This window comes from Myotis lucifugus, unplaced genomic scaffold (assembly GCF_000147115.1).
Source record: "Myotis lucifugus unplaced genomic scaffold, Myoluc2.0 scaffold_97, whole genome shotgun sequence".
Lineage (NCBI taxonomy): Eukaryota > Metazoa > Chordata > Mammalia > Chiroptera > Vespertilionidae > Myotis > Myotis lucifugus.
Window position 1 is genome coordinate 251,818 of NW_005871145.1, and position 27,356 is coordinate 279,173.

Here is a 27,356-nt window from a genome sequence, read left to right on the forward strand (position 1 = left end):
GTCAAGGATTGGCAGGTAGGAGGCTGGACAAAGATGAAAAAGAGATGGACTGTCGGAAAGAAGAGTGTTTTGGTTTGGTTTAACAGAAATGTTGCTGTAGGCCAGCTCTATTCACTAGAAAGGAATTTTTTTTCCTTCCTCTGTTCCCTGGACTCAGAACTCTAGCTAGTGATATCCAGGCCTATTCAGCTGTATTGCAGATTAAGTAAGCTTTATGGGCTAGCCTAGAAGCTGAAACGGTTTTTTTGTTTGTTTGTTTTTATATAGCATTTTTAAAAATAACTAATGTCATCTTAAATCCCAGTCAATTTAGACAGTAATGCTATTTTTAAGGGGGATACTGGGGAGACAGTGTCTCTTTTGTTCCCTTCTCTACACCCAGTGAGTAGCATAGGGTCTGACACACATGAAGGCTCCATAAATACTTGTGGAATGAGTAAGTGAATGCTCTGGTGAATGAACATCTGTCTTCTCCCCAGCAGAAATACACAGATATTCAGTGGTTGAGTGCCCTAAGTTGGCTCTAAGCCCCATTAAGAGCACTCCAGGTCCAAGAAAACAACTGTCCAGCCTCAGGGCTAAGAACTCAGAATCCTGGCCGGATGAAGAACTGAACCGATACTTAAGAGATCATCTGGTCCAGGAGTAACTTTTGTAATGTTTTCGTTTCACTAGCCAGGACATGCCTGTACTTAAAAATTACTACTCTTTCTTTCCTCCCTCAACAATGTTAAATACCTAATTTCCTCTCTGGGTATACTTGTGCTAAAATACATTTCCTCTTTTATTCAATCATTACCTATTTGATAATAGTCTCCCGTGTGAGGCACTGGTAACTGCATATGCAGTGATGAACAGGAGGCATGGTTCCCATCCCAAAGAGCTTATAGTAAATGAAAAGGTGGTGTATACCACTCACTGACATGAACAGTTGACTAGGGAGAATGGATTGCTTCCAGGTTAGATCTTAGAGTTGCTCTACCGAGCAAAGGCCTCTTCCTAGTGATTTGCTTTATCACCATGACAACTCAGTATGTTTCTCCACCTGCAGAAAAATTAATTTGTCTCCGATAGATGTGTGGGCAAAGTTTTTATATCTGTTTTCTCCTGACAGGTAAACTTTAATGAACCCTTGTCCATGCTTCAGCGCCTTACTGAAGATCTGGAATACCATGAGCTGTTAGATCGAGCTGCAAAATGTGAGAACTCTCTAGAACAGCTCTGTTATGTTGCAGCTTTCACCGTGTCTTCCTACTCCACTACTGTCTCCCGTACCAGCAAGCCATTCAACCCACTCCTTGGGGAGACTTTTGAACTAGACCGATTAGAAGAGAACGGGTACCGATCCCTCTGTGAGCAGGTAAAGGTGCCTCGGGGCGGTGACACGTTTTTTCTTTTTTAAGAAAGGCATGATTTGTTGGTTGCTCCTCCCCTCCCCTCCCCCCACCACCACTCCCCTGGTGTGTTTGCAGAAATTCCAGTCCCTGTCATCCCATACTGCCTTCTTTTCCTTCAGGCTTCTATGCTGGTATAAGTGTAAAAATGGCAAGTATGAATTTCGGGTGTTCACCACCAGTTACTAGGCAATACCTTCTCCTTTTCCTTTCTTTCTTCTTAATTTGAATCACTGATTTTTTCAAGGTGAGTCATCATCCCCCGGCTGCTGCACACCATGCTGAGTCAAAAAATGGCTGGACATTGCATCAGGAAATCAAAATCACCAGCAAGTTTCGAGGCAAATACCTCTCCATTATGCCCCTTGGTAAGGCCACCATCTTTGTAAGAACTAGTGCGCCCAGAATAAGGAATCTCTGGCCTGGTAGAGTCAGGAGACTGAAAGTCTGATTTGGGCCCTGAACCTTATTGCTAGCTCTACACAAGTCATTTAACATCTCAGCTGTTGATTGAGTGAGGAGGCATGAGGCTTTAAGGACCTATCAATTATACATTTTTTGTCTTCTTAGCTATATTTAAAGCATCTTTAAGTACTATTTTAAAATATAAATTTTAACATACAAAAAAATTCTATCTCTTAACTGATGTTTCTATCATTACCCTAGCAATTGAGTTCTCTCTGTAAATAAAAAATATTGTGACTACAAGGTGAGGTTTCTCAGCTATCCCTCCCCCTTCTCCTTTCTACCCTCTCTTCCTCTATCGGATGGGTTAGATATCATTTATGTAAAGGTTGACTTACAGGTAAGAGAAAACTTTATTTATTTTTGTTAATTCTCATCCAAGGATATTTTCCCATTGATTTTCAGAGAGTGGAAAGGAGGGGGAAAGACAGAGAAACATGAGTGTGAGAGAGACACATCAATTGGTTGCCTCTCCTCATACACTCCAACCAGGGCCAGGGATTAAGCCTGCAACCGAGGTACATACCCTTGACTGGTATCGAACCTGGGACACTGCAGTCCTTGGGCCTACGCTCTATTCACTGAGCCAAACCGACTAAGGCAGGAAATTTTATTTTAAAAGATCCATACCCTAGCTGGTTTGGCTCAGTAGGTGGAGTGCCAGCCTGCGGACTGAAGGGTCCCAGGTTCGATTCCCGTCAAGGGCACATACCTGCAGGCTCCTCCCCGGCCTGAGCCGTGGTTGGGGCTTGTGCAGGAGGCAACCAATCGATCTGTTTCTCTCACATCCAAATTTCTCTCTGTCTCTTCCCCTCCCTTCCACTCTCTCTAAAAATCAATGGAAAAATATCCTTGGGTGAAGATTTAAAAACAAACAAACACAAAACATGAAAGGTCCTATTGGATGACAAGTTAATTTTGCACTAAGATCAAGAAGACCAGGCCTGAGAATAGGAATCCTAATAAACAATGTTAGAGAGTCTGTATTGTAGGGGAAATGTAGCAGAGATTCTCCATATTCTGTTGAACTAGAGCAGCCCACGTTTGGCCATGTGTGTGCTGAAGAGCAAATGTTGATCTACATAAAAAGAAGCCCAAAGCAGGCAGAGAGAAACCAAATAGTTCTATAGAGTCGTCTGACAGCACCTGCCTGAGTTCCTACGGCTTTCTGTGTCCTGGTTCCATATTCCAGGAAGCCTGGCTGCAGTGTTTGATTAGTGCACTGCAATCATCTTTTTTTTTTTTTTTTTTTTAATATATTTCCGAGAGGAAGGTGAGAGGGAGAGAGACATAGAAACATCAATGACGAGAGAGAATCATTGATTGGCTGCCTCCTGCACACCCCCTACTGGGGATTGATCCTGTAACCCAAGCACATGCCCTTGACTGGAATTGAACCTGAGACCCTCAGTCTGCAGGCGGAGTCTCTATCCACTGAGCCAAACCAGCTAGTGCAGCACTCGTTTTTTTTAATGAGTTCCCTTTCTCTCAGAAACAGAAAATATGGCAGTTATAGTGAAAACTAGAAATTAGCCAGGAAAAAACCCAGGAATGTTTATAATTACAAAAGGAGAAAAGAAACTGGAGTGTTAATTCTGCTACTTCATGATTAATATGCAAAAGGCTCTTAGATGAAAAGGAGACCAAGCACTTTTGGTCTTGATCTTTTATGAGGACCTTTAAAAAGGTTCTAATTGTTTAATTATCTTTGAAGCTAATAATTTCAGAAGTATTAAGTTAATAATAGTAAATACCTGGGATGTTCACACCTAATTTTCAGAACTAGGGTCATATTGTAATAGGATTTTTCACCTGCGAGGCCACCTGAGGATCTCTAAGAGGGTCGTGTGTACATTTAAAAAATAGGAATAGCCCTGCTGGTGTGGCTGAGTGATTGAGCATCGACCCATGAACCAGAGGGTCATAATTTAATTCCTGGTCAGGGCACATGCCTGGATTGGGGGCTCAATCCCCAATGGGGGTATGTAGAAGGCAACCTATCAATAATTCTCTCTCATCAATGATGTTTCTCTCTGTCTCGCCCTCTCCCTTCCTCTCTGAAATCAATAAAAATATCTTTTAAAAAAATCCCCTTCATATCCCCTTTTACCTGTTCTCCCAATTTCTAAGTTTTTTTTTTTTTATTAGAGTGTTTAATCAATTTACATTTATTATAAGTACTGATCAGGTAGGGATTACATCCACTATTTGGTATTTTTTTGTACATCCTATGTCTTTTTTGTTCCTCTATTCCTCCATTAGTACCTTTTTTGTATTAAGTAGATATTTTTTAAATTTACCATTTTAGTTCCCTTGTTATTTCTTTTACTGTATTTTTTTGTATAGTAAAGGTGGAATTTATTAAAGAACAAGTACAGACTCCCACGTGGGGAGGGGGAAAGCGTCCCCTTTTACTGTATTTTTAAAGGTATTTTCGTAGTGGGTATCCTGTGTATTACAGTTAACTTCTAATAATCTAGTGCAGGTTAATACCAATTTAATTTCAATAGTGTACAAAAACTTTGCCACCTATATGGATCCATTACCTTTCCCCTCCTTTGTGCTTTCATTTTCATACAAACTGTATTTTTTTTACATATTAACATAGTTTTATAACTGTTCCTTTATGCAGTTGTCTTTTAACTCATATAGAAGAAAAAAGTTGCAAGCAAAAAATACATTTGTACCGTCTTTTATATAGTTTGATTGTAGTTTTCTTTACTGATCTCTTTTATTTCTCAATGTAGATTTAAGTTACTGTCTAGTGTCCTTTCATTTCAGCCTGAAGGACTAGTATTTCTTGAAGGGCAGACCTGCTAGCTAGGCATTCTTTCAGGTTTTGTTTAGCTGGGAATGTCTTATGTTCTTTGTTTAATAAGAATATGTTTGCTGGATATAGAATTTTTGGTTTGACAATTTTTTACCTTTAGCATTTTGAATGTACATCCTACTGCCTTCTGGCCACCATGGTTTCTGACAATCTTATTGAGGAGCACTTCTATGTAGTACATCACTTCTTAGATTCAAGATTTGTCTTGTCCTTGTCTTTTTTTTTAAATATATTTTTATTGATTTAAGAGAGGAAGGGAGAGGGAGAGAGAGGTAGAAACATCAATGATGAGAGAAAATCATTGATAAGCTGCCTCCTACATGCCCCACACTGGGGATTGAGCCTGCAATCTGGGCATGTGCCCTTGACCGGAATCGAACCTGGGACCATTCAGTCTGCAGGCTGATGCTCTATCCACTGAGCCAAACCTACTAGATGTTGTCTTTGTCTTTTAATAGTTTATTATGATAGACTTCAGTGTGGTGCTCTTTGAGTTTATCCTACATGGAGTTCATTGAGCTTCTTGGCTGTGTAGGTTAAGGAGTTAGTCAATTTTGGGTAATTTCTGGCCTATATTTCTTCAACTACTCCAACTCTTAGCACCATTTCAGGCAGCTGTTGTGTTAAAGCATCACTTGCCACTGATGGTTTTGATAATCACCCCAGGGAAAAGGCTGTTCAGGTGACCAGGCGCTGAGTCAGGTCAAATAAAGATAAGCCCTGTGAGTGGGAGTTTACCAGGAACCACCACAATGGTCAGGTAATGACAGTGTTTTGAAGATGGGGCTTTTAGGGAGCTTCATACTTACTGGTAAAGTGTGAGGCTCCCCAGAAATGTTTGCTAGGCTGAAATCAAGGCTACTGTCAAGTTGGTGAGAGGAGGGTGGGAAGAGAGCAAGTTAAAATGCCTGCCACATAGCTCATTTTTCTTACTGAGGTTCAGCCATTTGTCTTGAATAAATGCTGCTTGAATTATTGTAAGCCTTTGTTTAATTTTCAGAGATCTAAAATATTTGATTCTGATAATGTTTGCTAGTACTCTTGTTGATTTTTTGAGCAGATACATGGAAGTCCTTACTCCACCATTCTGGAAGTGGCTATCTTCCCCTTCATACATTTGAAATGGTTCTGTGTTTATTTATATATTTTTATTATTATATTTTAAGTTAGATCTTTGTTGTTGGAAGTATTACATATGTCCCTGCTTTTCCCCTATTGATCCCTTCTAGCCTGCTCCCACCTTGTAAGAGCATAAATTGTGTTGTTTTAAGCCATTAAGTTGTGTCAATTGGTCTCAGCAGCCACAGGAAACAAATAGTGTTTATAGCTGAAGTATCAACAGTTACCTGAGTATCACTATATGCCAGGAAATATTCTAAGTGCTATGGATGCAGTGGTGAACAAAAGCCATTTTGCTCTCATTTAGCTTGCATTCTTTTCTTAAGTAGACAAAAAGTAAATATATAAATAACTTTATATGTGGTAAATCTACGAAGAAAATAAAGTGGAGATAGGGGTTAATGAGAAATGTGTGTGTGTGTGTCTGTCTGTGTGTGGTTCCTTGGATAGGGTGGTCAAGGAAATCCTCCCTGAAAAGTTTACATCAACCAAAAGATGATTTGGGGGAGAGCTTTCCAGCCAGAGTGAACCTGAAAGATAAAGGCCCTGAGTTGGGGGCAAGCATAGCCTATTTGAGAAGCAACAGGGCCACAGTAGGTAGTTCAGAGTGAGTGAGGAGGAACATGATGGATGAGTTGAGAGGGTTTTGTTCTAAATACAGTGGGAAGTCATTGAGAGATTTTTTTCGCAGTGTTAAGTTGATATGCCATGTTTTAAACACATTATTTTGACTAGAGACTTTAAGGGGGCAAAAGTGGGAGCTGGGAGACCAAAAAGAAGTTGTTACAGAGGTTCTGGCAAGAGGGGATGGTGTTTTAGTCTGCAGTGGTGGTGGGAGAGGTGTTGAGCAAGAGATTTGGATATATTTCTCAGATGGTTGTGAAGATGAAGTGAGATGAGATATGAGGAGAACCTAGCACAGTGTCTGGTTCACAGTAGTGCTCTCACAGAGTTGCTAGTATTATTGTCAATGTCATTGTCATCATCATCTGCTGCTGCAGCTACCAGGGATACTTTAATCTTTTGTGCAAGAAAGGCACACCAAGCCACATGTGTCCTTTTCACTAGTGGTTACAGAGGGAATTGACTGTTATTTTATATATATATGATTCAAAATGATAAAAATATATGTACATATCTTTAAATTTTTTTTATTATTTTGAATTTTCAGTCACCTCTGTTCAAACAACTAACTGATTTTGATTTGGTATTCATTGGAGATTAACTCATAGGAACAGGAGGAGACTATATCCACTGAGTGCTTATTATGTGTCAAGCATGTTACTGAGTAAATAAACAGTCATTTACTGCACAGGATATGATTACCCCAAATTTACAGATGGATGAAACTGAGGCCTAGGAAAGTTAAAAACATCCCCAGGGCCCTAGCCAGTTTGGCTCAGTGGATAGAGCGTCGGCCTGCGGACTGAAGGGTCCCAAGTTCGATTCCGGCCAAGGGCACATGCCTGGGTTGCAGGCTCGATCCCCAGTAGGGCGTACAGGAGGCAGCCAATCAATGATTCTCTTATCATTGATGTTTCTATCTCTCTCTCCCTCTTCCTTCCTCTCTGAAATCAATTAAAAAAAAATTAAAAAAAAAAATCTTGGTCTCAAGTTAGGAGGTTAGGCAACTTGCCCAAGGCCACACAGCTAGAGCGCAACTGGAACACAAGAGCTGGGATTTTAACTCCAGAGTCTCTGCTCTAAACCACCGCACTCGTCTGCTGCTTGGGGCCTGCCGGGAACAGACATACAGGTTTGCATGGGAACACCCACTCTCACACTCATATGCTCAGCCACGGCAGCTCCTGGCTGTACAGAGGACGGTCCCCTGGACTAGGAGTGAAGAGGGCCACAGGCACACTCCTCCTGGCCCTGACACCACCCTCTGTCTGGCCATCTCAGGAGCCGTTCCTCTGGGGAAGGGAGGAGAAGACTTCCCCTCTCACAGCCCCTAGTGGCCAGGGAAGCTAACAGAATTTATGTGTGGGTGTGAGAGAAATTGTTATATGCAATAAAAAAAAAACATCCCCAGGGTGTAGTACTGTAATGCAGTTCTGACACTAACCACCCAGGTTAATACCAACCACATGAGATTAGGGTACAGTCTCCAATAAGTCAGCCCTCACTTCAGATGTCAACCACAAGTATGGAGATCCCTAGGCCACTTGCACATCTGACTAACTGACTGTAAATTCAGGGGATCCCATGAATCCTTCAGGTTCAATAATTTGCTAGGATGACTTATAGGACTCAGGAAAATGTTATACTCATTATTACAGTTTTATTACAAAGGGTACAGATCAGGACCAGCCAAATGAAGACACACATAGGGTGAGGTCTGGGAGGGTCCTGAACATAGAGACTATGCTCTCTCCCCATGGAATCAGGGAGCATGACCCTCTTGGCACGTTGATGTGTTTACCCACCAGGACGTTCCTCCAAGTTTCACTGTCCAGAGGTTTCATTTATATAGGCGTGGTTGACTGAATCATAGGCCTGGTGATTGAACTCAATGTCCAGGCCCCCTTCCCTCCAGGAGGGAAGGGAATATCATTCCCAGGAGGTTGGGAGATCCAGCCTTTATCAGGTAACTCTCTGAGTCATGGTTAGTCTTTCTGGCCTGCCCTCATCCTGAACCATCTTGTTAGCATAGCTATCTAGGGCCCTACCGTGATGACTCTTTGACATAAACTTTCAGGATCCCTATGAATAACAAAATATTACTATCACTTGGGAAATTCCAAGGTTGTAGAGGTTTCTTCCCAGGAACCATGGACAAAAAGCAGACAAATTCTTTATTACACAACACAGAGTCACAAATCTAATGAGTAGTGGAGCCAGCACTTCATCCAGTTCTGATTCCAAAGCCACAGCTCTATCCGCTACTCCTTTTTTATTGTTAAGGCCCTTAGATAAGGGATTTGCTGAAAGTCACACAGCTGGTTACCAAAAAATAGGGCCTGGCCCCAGTACTACCTACCAATGAATGCTACTTTCCGCAATGCAATTTTATTTTTACATGTTAGTTCAGATTTGACCTATTCCTAGAAATTTTGCAGGTAGTATGGCGGTCACAGGTGGAGAAAAGATTGGGGGTTTTGCTTTCATTTTTATTTCTACGCTTGTGCACTCTTGCTTCCTCGCTAAGCTGTATCAGTTGTCAGTATTTGTCATCAGTTATGTTTTATTCACAAATTTTAAAATCAAGTGAAAAAATTCAGTCAGTGCTTCCATCATTTAAGAAGATTATTTTAAAAAAAAGATGATTAATTCTGCCCTAGCCTGTTTTGTTCAGTGGTTAGAGCGTCGGCCTGCAGACTGAAGAGTTGCAGGTTTAATTCTGGTCAAGGGCACATATCTCGGTTGCAGATTCGATCCCTGGCCCTCGGATGGGACAAGTTCAGGAGGCAACCAATTGATATGTCTCTCTCACATCAATTCTTTTCTCTCTGTCTCTCATCCTCCCTTCCACTCTCTCTAAAAATCAATGGAAAAAATAGGTGAGGATTAACAACAGCAAAAATTATAAATTACTTTTTAACTTACTGTTTTCCTTTTAAAAGTAAGAAATATTGAAAGAAAAAAATCCATTGCTTTTCTAGCTAACATGGTGCTATTTTTTTCTAAGATTGGGCTTAATTCGTATATCTCTCTCTGCTTCCAGGTACCATCCACTGTATTTTCAAGGAAACTGGCCACCACTACACTTGGAAGAAAGTTACCACAACGGTGCACAACATTATCGTGGGCAAGTTGTGGATAGATCAGGTGAGCGAGCATGCCCAACATGTTTCTGAAGCCCAGACTGTTGTTACTGGCTTATCAGTTTCTCCTGAGGAATTTCTCTTAGGCAGTAGCCCCATCCTAACCTCCCCGAGTTTCTATACCACAAATTATTATTATAAACTAGAGGCCCAGTGCACTCGGGGGGTGGTCCCTCAGCCCGGCCTGCGCCCATTCACAGTCCAGGACCCCTTGGGGGATGTCCACCTGTCGACTTAGGCCCACTCCCCGGGGGATTAGGCCTAAGCTTGCAGTCAGACATCCTTCTGGCAGCCAGGGAACCCTTGGGGGGATGTCCGACTAAAGGCTTAGGCCCCCAAGGGATCGGGTCTAAACCATTAGTTGGACATTCTTAGTGCTGCCACAGAGGTGGGAGAGGCTCCTGCCACCACCACTGCGTTGGCCAGCCATGAGCCAGCTTCTGGCTGAGTGGCACTCCCCATATGGAAGTGCACTGACCACCAGGAGGCAGCTCCTGCATTGAGCATCTGCCCCCTGGTGGCCAGTGTGCATAATAGCAACCGGTCATTCATCCGTTCAGTCAATGTGCATATTAGCCTTTTATTATTATTATATAGGATGTCCCTATTTCCCCCCTTTTGCCCCCTCTACCCAGCTCTGGCCCCCCACTTCTCTCTGGCCATCACCATACTGTTGTCTGTGTCCATGGGCTGTGCATATATTTTCTTTGGCTAATCCCTTCTTTAAATTCACTTCTTTAAATTTTTATTTTCAGATAAGTGCTTATAACTGCACTATTATATATTTTCTATTATATCATTTAGAATTAAGATATTTTTTAATTGAACCCTTGTAAATTTTAGCACAATTTAATAAATTATGCTAGAAGCAATTAGGAGATTTTTCATGTAATGCAGATACATTTCAATTAATATTTTATTAATTTTTAATTTTTTAATATTTTAATTTGAAATAATCTCATACATGTAAAAAAAAACTATAAAATACTACAGCATATTATATGAACCCTTCACCCAATTTCTTAGGTGTTAATAATTTAAACATAACCATTATACAACTAACAAAATTTGGAATATATTTTTCTTATAATCTCTTTAATGTTACTTAATCCATTTACTTTGTTTTTGTTAATCTTCACACAAGGATATTTTTCCATTGAATTTTAGAGAGAGTGAAGGGAAAGGGAGAGACTCATTGATTGGTTGCCTCCTGCACATGCTTTGATAGGCACTGGGGATCAAGCCAGCAACTGAGGTACATGCCCTTGACTGGAATCGAACCTGGGACCCTTCAGTCCATGGGCTAATGCTCTATCCACTGAGCAAAACAGGCTGCAGCTTAATTCATTTACTTTTAATGTATATGTGTCTTTATATTTAAAGTGGGTTTTGTTTTTGATTCACCCTCATAATCTGTCTTTTAATTGGTGCATTTATGCCACTGACTTTCAGAGTGCTTACTGATAGAGTTACTACCATATCAGGCAGCTTCTGGAGCTTCTGGGGCAAGGTGGGGGCAGGCCTGCCCTGGATGGCGGCTCGCGCTGTTCTGCCCTGCCTGCAGTATGCAAATTAGCCGCCATCATTGTTGGTGGTTAATTTGCATATCACACTGATTAGCCAATGGGCGGGGTAGCGAAGGTATGGTCAATTACCATGTTTGTCTATTATTAGATAGGATGACCAACTTGTAACGTTCAGTGACTACTAAAACTATTGGGCACTGTGAAGGGTACAAGAAAATAATAAAACACAACTCTCACTCTTCATTCTTTCATTAGTCATTAGACGTTTACTACCAGGCAGAGTATCAGGTCCTAAGGATACAAAGTCAAATGAAACGTTGTCCTTCAAAGAGTTATTGTATCATTGCATATGTGACTAATTTGTTCAGGTGGAAAGTCTGACAAAATAATTCACCTATAAACAGATTTTGTCTGGAAAAAAAAAATTAAAAAAAAAAGAATTCTAAAGAATTCACCTATAAACAGATTTTGTCTGAAAAAAAATTTTTTTTAAATACTGTATGGGAAGAGGTGTACTAATGTATGCTTAATTGTCAGTATGTGCTTAAGACAATGATTTTGCAGTAAATTCAGAAAAGAGAGGGAACGTTTTCTTAACTGTCAGGAAAAACTTCATGGCAGATGTGGGGAATAAAGTGTAGAAAGGCTTGCAACACGTAACTTTGAAATTGTAAGCCTAATACTTTTTTTTTTTATCTTCACCCAAGGATATATTTTTATTGATTTTGAGAGAGAGAGAGAAACATTGATGTGAGAGAGAAGCATTAATCAGTTGCCTCCCATACACTCCCCAACCAGGGATTGAACTCAAAACCTAAGCATGTGCCCCAGCCAGGAACCTGCAACCTTTTGGTGTATGGATCGACCCTCCAACCAACTGAGCCACCCGGCCAGGACTAGAATACTTTGATTTAAGCACAGAGTTCCTGAAGGGTTCCAGTGAGGATTGGTTTGGAAAAACAAATTATGACATGAATATCAGTATATGTACTGAAGGTCAAATCATGGCACCTAACATGTGACACACAATTCAAAGAAAACCAAAGCAAAGGTCATTCGGTCTTTATCCCAGGCTGGGATACCAAGGTTACAAAGGGATTCCATAGCATCTCAAGGTTGGCTGAGACCTGAGTCTAAAGCAAGGGAGTGCTGGAATGTAAGATAGTAAAGTAAGAATTATGAGGCATGGAGTTGGCATATATTCAAATCATTCAGTATTAATAAAACTAATCCTTGATTCTTTTCATTTTATAGTCTGGTGAAATTGATATTATAAATCACAAGACAGGAGACAAGTGCAATCTTAAATTTGTTCCTTATAGCTACTTTTCTCGGGATGTAGCAAGAAAGGTAAGAGACGTTGGAATTTAAATTTTTTCATTTAGTGTGTATCCCTTAGAAAGCCTACTCCTTTGGGGGCTGGGATAGACGGTTGGATGAATGGATGGGGGGGGGGGAAGGAGGGTGGGAGGGAGAAAGACAGAGAGAGTGTGTGTGTGTCTAAATATATATATCTCCAAAACACACATATACACATATATATAGATAGATATATCTATATCTATCTATCTGTCTATCTATCTATCTATCTATGATTAAATGAAGAAAGAAGATGTAAAGGAGAAAGTTAGCAAGAAAGGAGACAACATTGCATTGCTAAACCAAATCCTTCTCTTTTCTGGGAAAGACTACAAGTAAAAAAAGTAAAACTCAAGAGCAATGAGAGACAACGTAGGAAACTAGAGGAAGGACTAATGAAAGGATTACAGGAAGAAGGCACAGGCACTTTGTGGGAATGAGTCTGAGCGAGAGGTGTGTTTATTCCTTAGTAGAAGAAGGGAGAGTGAAAAATAGTTAGGGATTTAAATTTGTTTGTGGCTCTCTGTGTATTCTGGAGAGAAGAAAATACCATAATTCTGAGTACCAGTCAGGCCCTTTTCCTACATAGTATTATTGTAACAAAAATTCGTCTAACTCATGCCTTGCTTATTTTAAGCAGCTTAAAAAAATTTAACAAAATAATTTGGATGACTCCATGGTATTTGTCCTAATAGGTTTTAACCAGTATTTACCCTAGGACTTTGGTATCCAGAAGAGCAGGTAAGCTGGATGACTATGGTCTGTACTCCAAAGCCCTGCTCTCCATCCTTGCAGGTGACAGGGGAAGTGACAGATCCATCAGGGAAGGTTCACTTTATCCTGCTGGGGACGTGGGATGAGAAAATGGATTGTTTCAAAGTCCAGCCTGTCGCTGGGGAGAATGGGGGTGATGCTCGACAGAGAAGCTGTGAAGCAGAGGAGAGCAGGGTCATGCTGTGGAAAAGGAACCCCTTGCCGTGAGTATCAGTCTGCCCAGGTACCTCTGCATCCTCAACCTTGGGGTGATATTGATGACATATCTGTGTTGCTTCCCACTTCATTATGTGAGGGGCTGAGCGAAAGAAGTCAGAACCTTTGGAGAAATCACCAGAAGGTTGGCACTGGGTAACTGGAGTTGTAGCATGCCTTCCCCCAAGAAGTTCAAACTAACCAAACCAAATCTGCCAAACCATATTTGGTGCTTTCTATAGGTCCTTTGGAATGTGGTTCAGAAGGCCATTATTCTATAATTTAGAGCAAAACTCTTCAGAAATAGCTGGAGGAGAGAGTGCCTACTACCTGTTTACAATTTAGCCTAAAGGCCCAGCACCAATGGAAACTTCCTGAGATAATGTTCAGGACTTTGGAAATAAATTATGATGAAAGCCGTTTGCCTGTCAGGTTTAATATGTTCAGTCCATAGTAAGAGCCAAGATTATCCCAGAAAGAGGGTAAAAAGAAATCAGAAGAAATAGGAATTTTCATTTAGTAGAATGTTTCCTTGTTCCTGATGAATTTCTCTCTACTTTCAGCCGAGCACAACACAAGCCCAGAAAACTGGAATTGCGTGGTGCTGGGGGAAGCCAAGGGATGGTTCAGTTTGGGTGTCTCAATTCGGGGAGGGGGCCATGGTGCTCAAGTCTGCCCCTTGCAGAACAGCCCGGTGCTGTTGTCTTCATCCAGCTGGGGCCTGGGCTCCAGCCTGACCCCTTTCCTTTCTCATCCTTTACTTTTAGGAAGAATGCAGAATACATGTACTACTTCTCAGAGCTTGCTCTCACTCTCAATGCCTGGGAACCTGGCACCGCCCCCACAGACAGCCGATTGCGGCCCGACCAGAAGCTGATGGAAGATGGGCGCTGGGATGAAGCCAATGCTGAGAAGCAGCGCCTGGAAGAAAAGCAGAGACTCTCCAGAAAGAAGAGAGAAGCAGAAGCTGTGAAAGCCACGGAGGATGGTAACAAGCCTGCCCTCTTCTCCGGTTCTTGATATGGGGAGGCTACCAGTGTATTTGCGACTCTAATTGTGTTTTTCTTCACTCCCCTGTTTAGGCACACCCTACGATCCCTACAAGGCACTGTGGTTTAAGCGGGAGATGGACCCCATTACCAAGGAGTTAACCCATACTTACAGGGGAGGATACTGGGAGTGTAAAGAAAAGCAGGAGTGGACCGCCTGCCCGGACATCTTCTGAACTGACAGTAACGAAAAGGAGGAGCAGTCAAAGGCCAAGAGGACAGAGGATATGCGGGAAAGCTGGCTGCTGGGACCCTCTTACCCAGGGCTTTCCTCGAGTTTGTCTGTCTTAACCAATCATTTTTTTCCAAATCAATCACCAGAAGCAGACACCAGTGGTGGTGATTGGCTGGTTGCCTTAGCTGATTGAAACTGAAATCAACATACTAGATACCCATGTTCGTAAGGGAGAGGCTTAGTGGCTGAAAGGTAGTGTTATTCCACATCTGCAAAGTCAGGTATTCTTGGCTCTTCCTTCTCCCTCTGCCCCTGTGGAAGGTGACGTCATCCAGCCTCCCCGGTCGTGTCCTGCTCAGCCAAGATCTACACTCGATTATGACGCAGGGGCATTTTGGTGCTGCTCAGAGCAAGAGCTGGTTTAAGAAGTTCCTTTGGAAAGAAACACATAAGACTCACCAGCAGAGGCATATGGCTGCGGAGGAGCTTAGGCGTGACGATATGAAACGTTCACCAGGGAGCCCCTCTCATGGGTGTCCGTGCGCAGATAACTGCATCTTGGAACACTCGCCAGGGGGATTGTTCTGTAAGGTTGGAACATTCAGTTACATTCTTGGAAGTTTCTATCTTCACTCACGTAAAACACCCTCTGCTGTTCTCCATCTTCTTTGTCAGCAACCGGAGGTCACTTCGGTGGTTGTCGGAGGGTTGCAGTGTCCTCACGAGGGGTTTTATGGACTTGCTCAGGCGGAGAACTTCTGAGAACACAGGCAGCTGGAAGAAGACTGCCGCCACCTTTGCTTTCCCACTTCCTCCTCACCCCCATCCTTCATTGCCTTGCTCACTTCTCTTCTCTCTCGGCACAGCACCAGTTTGGGTCTGTGCTCCAGAGTGGAGCAAAACATTACCTATCCCGTTCTGCTCTGCAGAACTTGAGAGAAGCAGTTCATCTGGAATAAAAGTTGTCACCATCTCTCAAACCCCACGGACTGGAGCCACCTATGGAATAATGTGTTAAATAACTGTATATTATATATATGTAGAGAAAAATCTAATTTTTTTGTTTGATTTTCCTTATTCCCATTAAGAATCTTGTTTTTTGATATCTCTGGTCTCCCTGGGACTGTCTGTTGGACATGGGGATGTGGGTCAGACCCTCCTGCTTTCCATCCTGTAAGGGCAGACAGGCAGAACCTGAGCAGGGCTGTGTCTGGCAGCTACTGAATAGGGACATTACCCCTGGCTTGTGTCCTGGGGTGCCCACTGCTGTCTGAAGTCTGTTCTAATTACCTAACTCTTGAAAATGAAATCCTAACTTCTTTCCTGCCTTTTTCCGTCTTTTGTCAGGAAGAGTATGGGTCGAAAGTCAGGAGGGTAATTTCCCACTTAATTCTGCTTCTGTCCAAATCACAGCACCCACAGCTGACTCCCAAAAGAACTTCCTTCAGAGGACATGGGGCTGGAAGCAGCATCACACGGGGTGGGTAAGAGAACCCCTGTTGGGCCCTGGCTTCCTCCATTTTTGTTCTGTTTTTGTTTGAGTTGTCTTGTTCAGAAATCTCACCCCGTGCAACCCACCTTGGTTGAGGATCACAAATTGAGGTGCCTTCCTTGTATGCCTTTGGTTTGTGTTTTTTATTTCTGTTCCTTAACTGCTGAGCCTCAGCCAGTGTGGGTCCCAGGGGCCACTGTCATTCCAGAGGAAGCCAGCCCTCCGGGAAGCTGGATTTATACCATTTATACTATTTATAGGGTCCTTTCCCACCGCCCTTCCTCTCTTCCCAGCTGTGATGAACTTGAGAGGGGCCACTTTTGGGGATTTTCCTACGAAGACACCAATGCCCAACATATACAAGGGGCTGTTCTGGGCTTCTTTCAGGGAGGCCCATAAAAGCAGACGTGATGAATCAGGCTTTAGACAGCGGGAATCCCGGACTAAATGAACTTCTCTCTTCCTGCCCCCCTTCTCCCTCCACCACACTTCCAGCCTGGTCCCCAGTCAGATTCCTGCCAATGGAAGAAGCTTCCAGTCCTTCAGGTGAAATAAAGTCACATGAAAACAAAACAAAACTATATATTTTTGGTTGTTTTGCCTTGTTTTTTTTCCCCCCAAGAAAACTACTAAATTAAATAATTTTTAAAAACTCATATTGTTTGTCTGATTCACTTCTATTAGGTAGGAAATGGTGGTGAGAGCAGGCCCAGGGGTGATCTGTTCTCAGGGATCTGGGATGATGATCTTCACAAACGGAAAGAAAAACGGCTCAGATCTCCAGGTGTTTCAGCTGCTGAACAGCACTCTGGAGCCCCCCCACCCCACCCCCACTTCAGAGTAATGTCATCCTCGGTGTCCCACCTTGGTTATTGATTCCGGGCCTGTTTCACCTCAAACATAAAAACTTAATTTCTCTTCCTGTTTAGGTTCTTAAATTCTGAGCTGTTTCATACAGGAATTCAAATCTATATTTTGAAATGTAAGCAATTAAGTATTGATTTAAAGACCTTAGGGAGAAGTAACAGTGAAAATGCTCGTTTAGGTTTTCTCTGTAGAGTTCAGGGAGGGGAGGAGCGGGGCAGAGTAACCAAAGGGGCCTGGAGAGGCCTAGGGAGCAAGCACAGTTCCCGCCCTGTGGGTTGTGGAGGCCTGCACACCTACTGAGCATCTCGAGCGCGCGCACTGAGATAGGAACTCTGCATTGGTTTACACTTTAACAATCTGAAGAGGTTAATGTTACAATCACCATGTTGAATATGAAGAAAGGCACTGAAACGGCTAACCTACAAATTCACTCAAGGTCACATAGCTGATCGGTTAGTCACATTGTTGGAATTCAAAGCCAGTTTGTTTAACCCCAGAGTTTGTGACCCCCTCCAACCTTGTGTTCTGGGAGAAACTGGGTTGGAAAGCAGCTGATAGTTGTTTCCTCCTGGATTAGATCACATCACACAGAAATTCGCATTTCTGTTTCCACCGACTTATTAATGTGGATAGTGCCATCTTGAGGTGGGGGAGGGGGAAGGAGTCCACCTGTAGGAAGGAGCATTCTTGAAGTCCGGCCTCAGGCTCCTTAAGGTGTCATGGCTCTCGTTGTCAGGGATGTTTTTCTAGCCTGGTTCTGGAGAGGCCATTTATCTGTTTAAGTCATTTGTCTGATTCCCAATGCTGGACCAGATGTTAAGTTTCAGCAGTGTTTTTTTTGGGGGGGGAGCTAAAAACCATCCCAGTAGACCCTCTACATTTGTTAGAGCTGCATCCTGCAATCTTGAATACCACTGTGGTATATACTAGTAATTTTCTCCACTAGCAGCAGTCAAATATACCTGAAACATTTTAATACTCCCTTCTTTAATCCTTTAATGGGCTACTGTGAAATGATGGGTTGGGATATGGATCCTAAGGGGTCCAACCACACTCAAAATTTATGACTCAGCAAAATGACAAATTGCTATTCTTGTGAGGGACCTCTGAAGTCCCACAAAAATATTAATCCCATATATTTCAAGGGTCTGCTTGACTTATAGCAAGATGAGTGAAAACCAACGTATAGTCCTGCAAGGTGGCATAAAAAAATCTTTGGAATTTATTCACTATAAAGGTATACCTTGTGAAACACTAAGATTGTCATAAAAATTTAGAGCTCGCTTCTAAAAGTTTATAAAGCTTTTGCCCAGTAGTCTGCCCTGCCCTGTGGGAAGCATTCCAAGCCTTTTATGGTTTTCTCTTCCAAAACTCACAATATAATCTGGTTGTATTTTCCTCAGACTTTCCCCTCTACTCATTTCAAGTAGAGTGCCCCTCTTTTAGTTCACAGCGATCTCTCAGGGGAAGGAGCTAGGGTGGCCAGACGAGACATCCTTAAAGGCAAGAACTAAAGAGCTCAGAATATATAGCCTTGCCAAGGTCACATCTCCTGCATTTGACCAGGTGATTTTATTTTTAAATATGTTTTGTATTGATTTCAGGGAAGAAGGGAGAGATAAACATCAATGATCAATCATTGATCAGCTGCCTCTTGCATGCCCCCTAATGGGGATCAAGCTGGAAACCTGTGCCCTGACTAGAATCAAACCATGACCTCCTACTTTAGTGGTTCTCAACCTTCTGGCCCTTTAAATACAGTTCCTCATGTTGTGACTCAACCATAAAATTATTTTCGTTGCTACTTCATAACTGTAATGTTACTACTGTTATGAATCATAATGTAAATATCTGATATGCAGAATGGTCTTAGGCGACCCCTGTGAAAGGGTCTTTCGACCGCCAAAGTGGTCGCGACCCACAGGTTGAGAACCGCTGTCCTAGTTCATAGGTCCATGCTGAGCCACACCTGCAGGCGACCAGGTGATTTTAGACGTTAGTAAAGCCCTGAGATATGGCTAGGAATGTCCTCATTCATTCAACATTTACTCCAGCCTGTTATGTAACATATATTAGGGGTACAAATGGCAAGAAGGAGCTCAGGTAAACAAAGAATTACAATCCGGTTCGATAAGTGGTGTGAAAGCAACTAGCCTATAGAGATGGGGAGGGAGGGGATAGATACATGCCAGAGGTTTCTAGAATTTTGGAGACAGTATGGAAGTTCAACGTTGAAGTTTTAATGGAGGTTAGCAGAAGGGTAATGGCAAAAATGCTGCATGGACAAAGATGACGAGCCAAGTCAAGGAACGCATCCTGAGTGTGGATGGCTGTATGGATGCTTAGAGTTTTAGAGTGAAGGAGAGCACAGATATATGCTGAAGAGCGGGAAAGCCCCTTAGGGGAAGTCTCGATGTACCGTGTAAAGAAGCCTTGGTTTTTCTTTTCAGCGAGGGAGGCAGTGAAAGATTTTTAAGTTGGATGATGGATTCCAGTGTGGAAACTAATTTGTAGTAGGAAGATCAATTAAGAGGTTGGAAAAGATTTGAGAATGAGAAGAAGTAGAGCAGTGGTTCTCAACCTTGGCTGCACATTAGAATCACCTGGGAATCTTTTTAAAATCCTGATTTCTGGGCCTCATCCTCCAGAAATTGTTTCTTTGGTACTTATGGAGACCCCCCGCCTCTCGACGGATATATTGCATTGAGTTGATAGAGTAATTTGAGTTAACGAGCTCCTTAATGAGCTCGGTCTCGGAACGAATTAAACTCGTAAGTCAAGGCCCCACTGTAGTCCTGAGCCCCATCAACAGAGCTTCTGATTCAGTGAGGGCCAAGGCTAGTTCAATTAAATATACAGGGCGGGGCAGAAGTACGTTTATGATTGTGAGTGCGTAAAACAGAGTTCATTCTGATATTATTATTTATTAATTATTGTATTATTTTCCATATGAACCACTATAAACCCACTTTTGCACCACCTGGTTATACAAACACAAATGATGCAAAATTATGAAATGGGAGGAGGTGGAATACAACAAGCATATTAGGGGATATTATTAAACCACAGCTTGCTTCCAGAAGTTTGAGAGCAGTCTGAGCCAATTCCACACTTTAACAATGTCTATATATTAAAAAAATTTTAAATGCCAATGTGGACTTACAAAAATTGAGGTATATTTTAAATATTTAGGTTTAGCAAATCAATGCTTTTAACATAGAGGTATAATGACTATGTATACTTCACCTGGAGGTACCATTGTAAGTCCACATTTGAAATCTTTACAAATTGCCTTACTGTCCTCTTCCATACATTTCCTGAGTCCAATTTGACAATTACGTGAAAAATTCAAAATGTTCCTATCTTTTGACCTTGGGAAATCTGCCCTCTCAGAAGAATAACAAATAAATACAAAATGATAATTATTGAAATATTGTTTTTAATAATGAAAACTAGGAGGGGGGGAGTAAAAATGTCCATCATTAGGAAATTGTTTAAGTGGATTGTGTTATATCCATACAATTCAATACTGTGTATGGGTTTAAAAAAATAAAACAGTCTACACAACTGGCATGAAAAGAAGTCCATGATTTATTTTTTAAACGAGGAAAGCAGATTGCAAAACAGTTAAAAACAACTGCGAAAAGTAAAAGTAGTTATTACTTCTAGCTTATAACAGAGTCCTGTCTCCTCACCTCTGTGATATTTGTTGAATGCCTAACTCCAGTCGGACCTCTGTACTGTACTGACCTAGTTTGGTACAATGAAACAAATGTTCATTACACATATGCGGAACAGCCCCGCCCAGGCGTCGCCGAAATAGCTCAGTTGGGAGAGCGTTAGACTGAAGATCTAAAGGTCCCTGGTTCGATCCCGGGTTTCGGCAGTGCTTTTAGACCCGACCACCAAGCGTTTTCCAGATAGTACTCTCCTTTTTATGACAAAGTCCCAGGTCGCCACCCTGTGGACAGTCCCACTCGCGCGTGCGTGGGTTGACATGGAGGGAATAACTGTTGGGTGTGTTTTTTCCCTTTGGGACAGATTTTAGTGGAGATCGGGTGAGGGTGGGGATCGGAAGCCCCATCTAGTTTGGCGAACATTTTTTTTTTTTTTTAGTATAAGCATTCACAAATATTGCGATTACAAAGTACATACATATTCGTTGTTTCTCTGAAACTCAAATGTAACTACTTTTATTTACTAAGTCGCAAACCACTACTGCACATCGTATCCTCGCACCGCTTTGAACTGGGTGCGCACCTCTTACCCCACCCCCACCTCCATCCTGGGGCAAAGATACTCAAACTCTAGTCTGGGCGAACTGGATTTCTCAGGGGGGACCGATAGTTCCTATTCTCACCTGTCCCCAGGCTTCCAGAGTTGCCCACACTAGCTTGGGATGGTGACAGAAGAGAGGAAAATTTGGAGGCTTTGGACAGGATCCTAATTTTTAAAAAAACATTCTTAAGATGATGAGCCCCTGCATTCAAGGCAAAGGCGATGGAACACAAGCTTAAGGAATGCTTTCTCCGCCTCCTTGGCAGGCGGGCCGTGGGCGAGAGGAGTGAGGTCCAGCTCTTACCTCCTACAAAACCCGGTTTGGTGAAAAAGGCAAAATTGAGAAGTATTGCTTTGGACCCATTAAATACCCTCCACTTGCTGTAATCTTTGCCAAGATGCTAGCTGATGAGGGGTTTCATCCCTCAAATCACTGGGTTTTTGGGTGGAAGAAAGCATTTTGGTAATGATGCCAGAGGGGCGAGTCCCTAGTGGGCGCCTCCAGCAGAGCCAAGATGGTTTTTGGCTTGGCAAGAAAGAATTAAAACCCAAGCCAGCATAGAGTTTCAAGCGAAAGCAAGTTTATGGAGCAGAGAGGATAAACAAGGAAAGCCACCCCACAGACGGAGTTTCCTCACTAGAAGGAGAGAGACCTCAATCATCTCTAGAGGCTGAGCTTACACCTGTTTGTAGTTTCTATGGAAAATTGCTGTTATGGGGAAATAGAGAGTGGGGGAAAGACGTTGGATTAACTTTCACCATTACAAGGCATATTTTGTGGTCTGTTTTCTCATTCGCAGCTTTCAAAACCTCAGAGCTAAATTTGGAGGGTGAACTTAGAAATTGAAAGGCTGATGATGGATTTAAAAAAAAAAAAATCCTGAACAGTGTTTTCTCCCTCGCGGGGGCAGGCCCAGGCCTTTCTTCCCTCTCAGACCTACATCTCCTAAACTCCAAGGGACCCCAGGAGATTTGCAACCAGGGGAGCAATGGGCAGCAGCAGCTCCTCCCGGGCTAACCCCCTGAATCTCCCTCCAAGGCCCCCCCTTTCCTCTGACTCTCCCTGAGCTGATAGCAGCCGCCCCTCCTTGGCTCACTTCTTTCACTTTATTTCTCAGTGAGCCAAAGCAGCCCCGCTTAGGCTCTCTCCTACTGGGTCTTCTATTCTAGGGCCTTCCTTATTTCACTGTCCCCAGCTTTAATAAATGTAACTCTCAAAAAACAAACCAAAAAAAGTGCCTGAACAGCATAGAAGCTTTCCCCAGGCACGCCGAAATAGCTCAGTTGGGAGAGCGTTAGACTGAAGATCTAAAGGTCCCTGGTTCGATCCCGGGTTTCGGCAGGTCTTTTGCAGACCTGTCTTTGGTTAGGACTGGGTTCATGTCTTCCTTTATAGTGTCTTAGCAGGCACATGACAACGAGACTACAGTATTTAGTACTGAGGAAACTAAGGGCTTGAGCCTGTTAAAGAAATCATGAACCAAAGAAAGTAAAGAAAAAAAAGAAAGAAAGAAAAAGAAATCATAAACCTCGTAATGATCTCCACCCAGTCCTTTAATCACTCACTCTAGTTAGACTACTGGATAATAATTGGTAACGAGTAGCGGGGTTATAGGTGAAAGGTGTTGGGTTTGGTTTCCAGTGCAGTCAACTCGCTGGACTTGAAAGTTTTTCTCATCCAGTGCAAATGTCGAGTTGGGTGTGTGTATAAAAACAAGTCCGCCTGAACAGGGACTTGAACCCTGGACCCTCAGATTAAAAGTCTGATGCTCTACCGACTGAGCTATCCGGGCTCTGACAGAGGGCTCTTGCTCACACCAATCTGCAGTAAAATAGGCCAAGTGGCCACATTCTGTTCTTATTGGATTAAAATTCTGAATCTTTTGGCTGATTCACTGAGAAGTGAAAGTACAGAATCAAACTGAGCAGGCGTTAGGCGGAATGGAGTCTTTATTCCTCCTTTCCTCCCACCACAGGCAGACTGCCTGACCTGCCGTCCTCCCGCGTCTTAAAGGGAGCTGAATGCCCCTTCAGGAGGAATTCTCCAGATGGAGGACCTTTGGGCGGGCCTCGGGCAGCGGCGGGATTTCTCATCCCAATCTTGGCCTAATCCCAATCTTTGCAGATTGGGAGCGTCTTGTGGGTGGAGCATCATGAATAATTGATTAGGCTTCCAACAGTTTATTGGACAGACATTCATTGAGTGCATGCCGCGCTCCGGGACCCGAGCAAATTTGCGGAGCTGCAAAGACCGGGTCCCCGGTCCCGGGTCCCGGGTCCCGGGTCCCGGGTCCCGGGTCCCGAGTCCTAAATGGGGCGGAAGAAACGAAGAACAGAAGCACCCAGTCCAAGCTTTGATGGTAGGAGGCCCGCCCTTGCGGATCCCGGAGGACCCGGCCAACGCCGGAATCAAGGAGCCGCCAAGTCTTCAGGGGCTGGTGATGCCTAAGGGCTGAGCGTGGTGACTGCGCCCCCTGGAGGCTTGGAAAGAGACTTCTGAGCTCACGGGAAAGCACGTGCGCTGGGGACTGAACGTTTTCCTGAAGCTGTCATTGGAGAGGTTTTGATCAGATAAGCTACAGGCTGAAATTTATAGTTTTAGGGAGTCCTGTTACCCTGGGCCGCTGTGTCCCGGACATAATTAATGAGTCGTTTTTTTTTATTCGTCCTGCTCCTTTTGCTCCTTTATTATGCCATGCCATTTCTTCAGGCATTGGGTGAGGACTCGGGAAGGGAATCCTACGGGGTGGAGCCTCACAAGCATTTCAGTCCTCCTGGGAGTTCAGGGACCCCACTATGTGAGGGAACCCTGAGGTCTGCATTCTTTCATGCAGAAATGTACCGGGAACTATGAGCAATGTTTGAAAGGTGGCCTGGCCCTAACCGGTTTGGCTCAGTGGATAGAGCTTCAGACTGCGGTTCGATTCTGGTCAAGGGCATGTACCTTGGTTTCGGGCACATCCCCAGGAAGGGGTGCGCAGGAGGCAGCTGATCGATGTTTCTAAGTCTCTATTCCTCTCTGTAAAAAATCAATAAAAAATATATTTAAAAAAAAATAAAAGATGATCCGTACGGAAAGGTATCCATGTAAAGCAAAAACAACACAAGGTGCTAAACAATGTGCATGGTATAATATTTATGAAAAAAATTAAAAGATATGTATCTGAATCCTTAAACTATATATATTAATATATTTGGCATATATATGATGTTTGAAAATGGGGGGGGCTCTCACCATTTTCTTCAGGTACATCTGTATTATTTGATTTTAAAAAACAAGCATGTATTTCTTGTAATAAATTAAACGAAGAACAAAAAAAAGAAGTAATCTGTTAAGTTATTCCACCTTCTGCGATCACATAGGCAGCTCTTCCGACCAAGCATCCCAGATCCCGTGTGTTCTACAGATCCCAGCAGAGAAATGTTAAAAGCTGGTATTTCCTTCCCAGCAGGAAATCCCTCCAGGCCTCAAGGTTCTGTCGGAGAGTTGCTGGTATTGAAAAATCACAAATGAATTAGGTACAGTTTCCACAAATAAAGATGTGGGGCCCTAAGAATCAGATGACAAGTCTGGGCTCAAGCAAGAACACTAAATCCAGGCCCCCCTGGAAGACAGCCTCCTGGGCCACGAGGTCAACCTGGGGGCAGTTAGTGAGCCTTTGGTTCAGCTTCTTACAACAGTCCTGCGGTCACAATGGCTGCTGAGTACAGCTCTGAATGCAGGAGAGCATGAAGACCTGTTCCCTGTTCTCCTAGGACAGACTGGATTGACAGGCGCCAAACACTGAATACAATATATTAGTAGCCTGCTTAGCATAGAGACAGTTAACTGGAGCTCTTTGTATTTCCTTTAACACACCACAGTGCCACCCCCCGCTTTTTTTTATGTCAACCCCCCCCCCCCTCCACTTGAAATGCCATTTTCTTCCTACCTTTGTTTTAGAAGTTCCATCCTATCTGTAAAGAGAGGCAGAGATCAGGACTTGCCCCAGAGATCCCTGCTTGATCTGCAGAAGGAATTAGGTACTGGGGCCTCTGAGCCTATCATTGTTGCTGCACTGATCACAACCGACCTTAAACACCTGTTTAATGGGTCTGTCTTTCCTCTAGAATGTTTCTGCTGTGAGGACAGAAACTCCCTGTATATCCCCAATGCCTGGGTCAGTGGCTGGCACACAGCAAGCTCTCAAAAACCATTGCTGAATGAATGAATGGATAGTTGAATGCGGGCCAAGGGGCAGGGAAGGCTTTTAGTGTAGGATGAGGGGCAGAATTGGTCTTGGTAGAGAGAAGGGGAGAACATTCCTCTCAAGGTGAATGATTCCATCATCAAATGGAATAAATTTGTCCTGAGAAAGTTCTATGCCACTCTACCGTGCCACCCCGCTTTATTTTCGTTATAGCAGCGTTTATTGCCACTTGAAATTCCACTTATTTGCTTGTTTATAAACTGTCTCTCCCCTCTGTTATTCTGTCATAAAAATGCCTCAGGGCAGTAACCTTGTTGGTTAGGACCTGGTCTTTTTTGTTGCTGTTATTTTTTGTTTAGTTTTGCATTTTTTATTTCTGCATTCCCACAATCCCAGGATTTAGAGCAATACTTGTCACATAGCAGGATCTTAAGAAAGAACTAATTTCAAAGAATGAATGTTTTTACTGCACAGTGTGCTTCCCCCACAATGTAGTATAGTTTCACACAGATCATTTTCTGTTTTGCAAACCATGTCTGGCAAAAAGTCACTAACTTTCAGATTGGAATATCATTGTCACTTAACTGTCTTGGCTACTGTCACCTGGAGAAAAACCTAGGATTGCTCAACAGACACACAAACAGTTAACCATGGTGAAATATTCGGGAGTTTGGAAAAATTTTTCCTGTTTCTGCTTGGTAAAAGCAGAATAGCCTCTAGCAGAGATGGGGTTTGAACCCACAAAAACACAAAACTCACTAAGCCTTGAAGCCAAGGCTATATCCACTAAACCACCTAGGAACCTATCTGGCCCATTCTTATTGATTGATGATCTGAGTAGGACTGAGCTGCTGAAAAGTTGCAGGACAATTTAAAATTTTTATTCCTGATGTAAAAGAACAATAATATACAGAGAGAAAAATATCTCATTAACTTTATCACATCCTGCTATTTTCTTCATCTTCAGTCAACGGAAATTCTGGAGCCACATGAAAATAATCAAGACTGAGTAGTGGGATTTCTCACACCTTCACCAATGAGGACCTAACAAAAGCACTGGAACCAGTTTCTTTCCTTTTCATGGTGGGCTAGTCGGATTAGAGATTTTACTAGTAAATAAGTAGGGTTTTTTTCTGCTTTTTCTCTTTTTACTTCTAGTTTCCCTCACCCGTATCAAAACAAAAACGACTCTGGTGGGACTCGAACCCACAACCTTTGAATGCCTCTAACCTGTCTAGAAGTCCAATGCGCTATCCATTGCGCCACAGAGCCAAACAGCAACACTGTTTCCTGCGATGCTTACATCATGGCAGGAGTGGTGTCTACCGGGGATTGCTCGCTGGCGGGCCAGGGTACGATATTTTTCTCCAAGAAATCGTGTCCTCTGTGTTGCCAAAAAGAAGCGTGGATCGGAGTTGTGTTTGAGAGTCTGAAACTCTTTTGAATATTTCTTTCCTTCAAAGATCGCCTGACATCATATTTCAGCCTCATTCCACAGAGGAAAGAAAAAGGTCTTTGTGTGGAGTTATTCCGTCTTGGCGAACAAGAGCCCCACGTGTGGTTCCATAGTGTAGCGGTTAGCACGTCTGCTTTACACGCAGAAGGTCCTGGGTTCGAGCCCCAGTGGAGCCATTTTGTTAAACCTTGGGGTAGGGTTTCCTTCTATCTGTCTGATCTTCCTTATTTTGCTCCAGGAAGCAGGAGAAGGTGCGGTTTCGTCCCGTGTTCCACGCTTAGTCTCGCCACGCCATCTCCGTTTGCCTGCGCGCCTCCGTAGATCGGTCGACAAGGCTGCCCCCGTGTGGCAACTCCCGGGAGGTGCAGGCGCCCTGACCCAACTCGAATCGCTGCGCGCCCCGGCGCTGGCGCCATTGCC

At 43.1% G+C, this 27,356-nt stretch overlaps 1 protein-coding gene and 5 non-coding genes across 6 annotated transcripts in view; 4 read left to right on the forward strand and 2 right to left on the reverse strand.

The window, feature by feature from the left end:
* Positions 1 to 16,723, forward strand: part of OSBP (oxysterol binding protein) — a 34,244-nt gene extending 17,521 nt beyond the window's left edge. The window contains exons 8-14 of the mRNA XM_006091825.3: positions 1,115 to 1,360; positions 1,642 to 1,762; positions 9,476 to 9,579; positions 12,356 to 12,451; positions 13,256 to 13,437; positions 14,197 to 14,417; positions 14,512 to 16,723. Of these exons, the coding sequence (XP_006091887.1) occupies positions 1,115 to 1,360; positions 1,642 to 1,762; positions 9,476 to 9,579; positions 12,356 to 12,451; positions 13,256 to 13,437; positions 14,197 to 14,417; positions 14,512 to 14,654 (1,113 nt within the window). The 3' untranslated portion in view covers positions 14,655 to 16,723. The remainder of the gene's footprint in view (positions 1 to 1,114; positions 1,361 to 1,641; positions 1,763 to 9,475; positions 9,580 to 12,355; positions 12,452 to 13,255; positions 13,438 to 14,196; positions 14,418 to 14,511) is intronic.
* Positions 16,724 to 20,825: 4,102 nt separating this feature from the next.
* Positions 20,826 to 20,898, forward strand: TRNAF-GAA. The gene has a single exon. It is a non-coding gene; the product is annotated as a tRNA-Phe (tRNA).
* A 1,661-nt stretch (positions 20,899 to 22,559) lies between these two features.
* TRNAF-GAA lies at positions 22,560 to 22,632 on the forward strand. Its single transcript has one exon. It is a non-coding gene; the product is annotated as a tRNA-Phe (tRNA).
* Positions 22,633 to 23,010: 378 nt separating this feature from the next.
* TRNAK-UUU lies at positions 23,011 to 23,083 on the reverse strand. Its single transcript has one exon. It is a non-coding gene; the product is annotated as a tRNA-Lys (tRNA).
* A 3,582-nt stretch (positions 23,084 to 26,665) lies between these two features.
* Positions 26,666 to 26,752, reverse strand: TRNAR-UCU. The gene is given in 2 exon segments: positions 26,666 to 26,701; positions 26,716 to 26,752. It is a non-coding gene; the product is annotated as a tRNA-Arg (tRNA).
* Positions 26,753 to 27,039: 287 nt separating this feature from the next.
* Positions 27,040 to 27,112, forward strand: TRNAV-UAC. Its single transcript has one exon. It is a non-coding gene; the product is annotated as a tRNA-Val (tRNA).
* Positions 27,113 to 27,356: the final 244 nt, after the last annotated feature.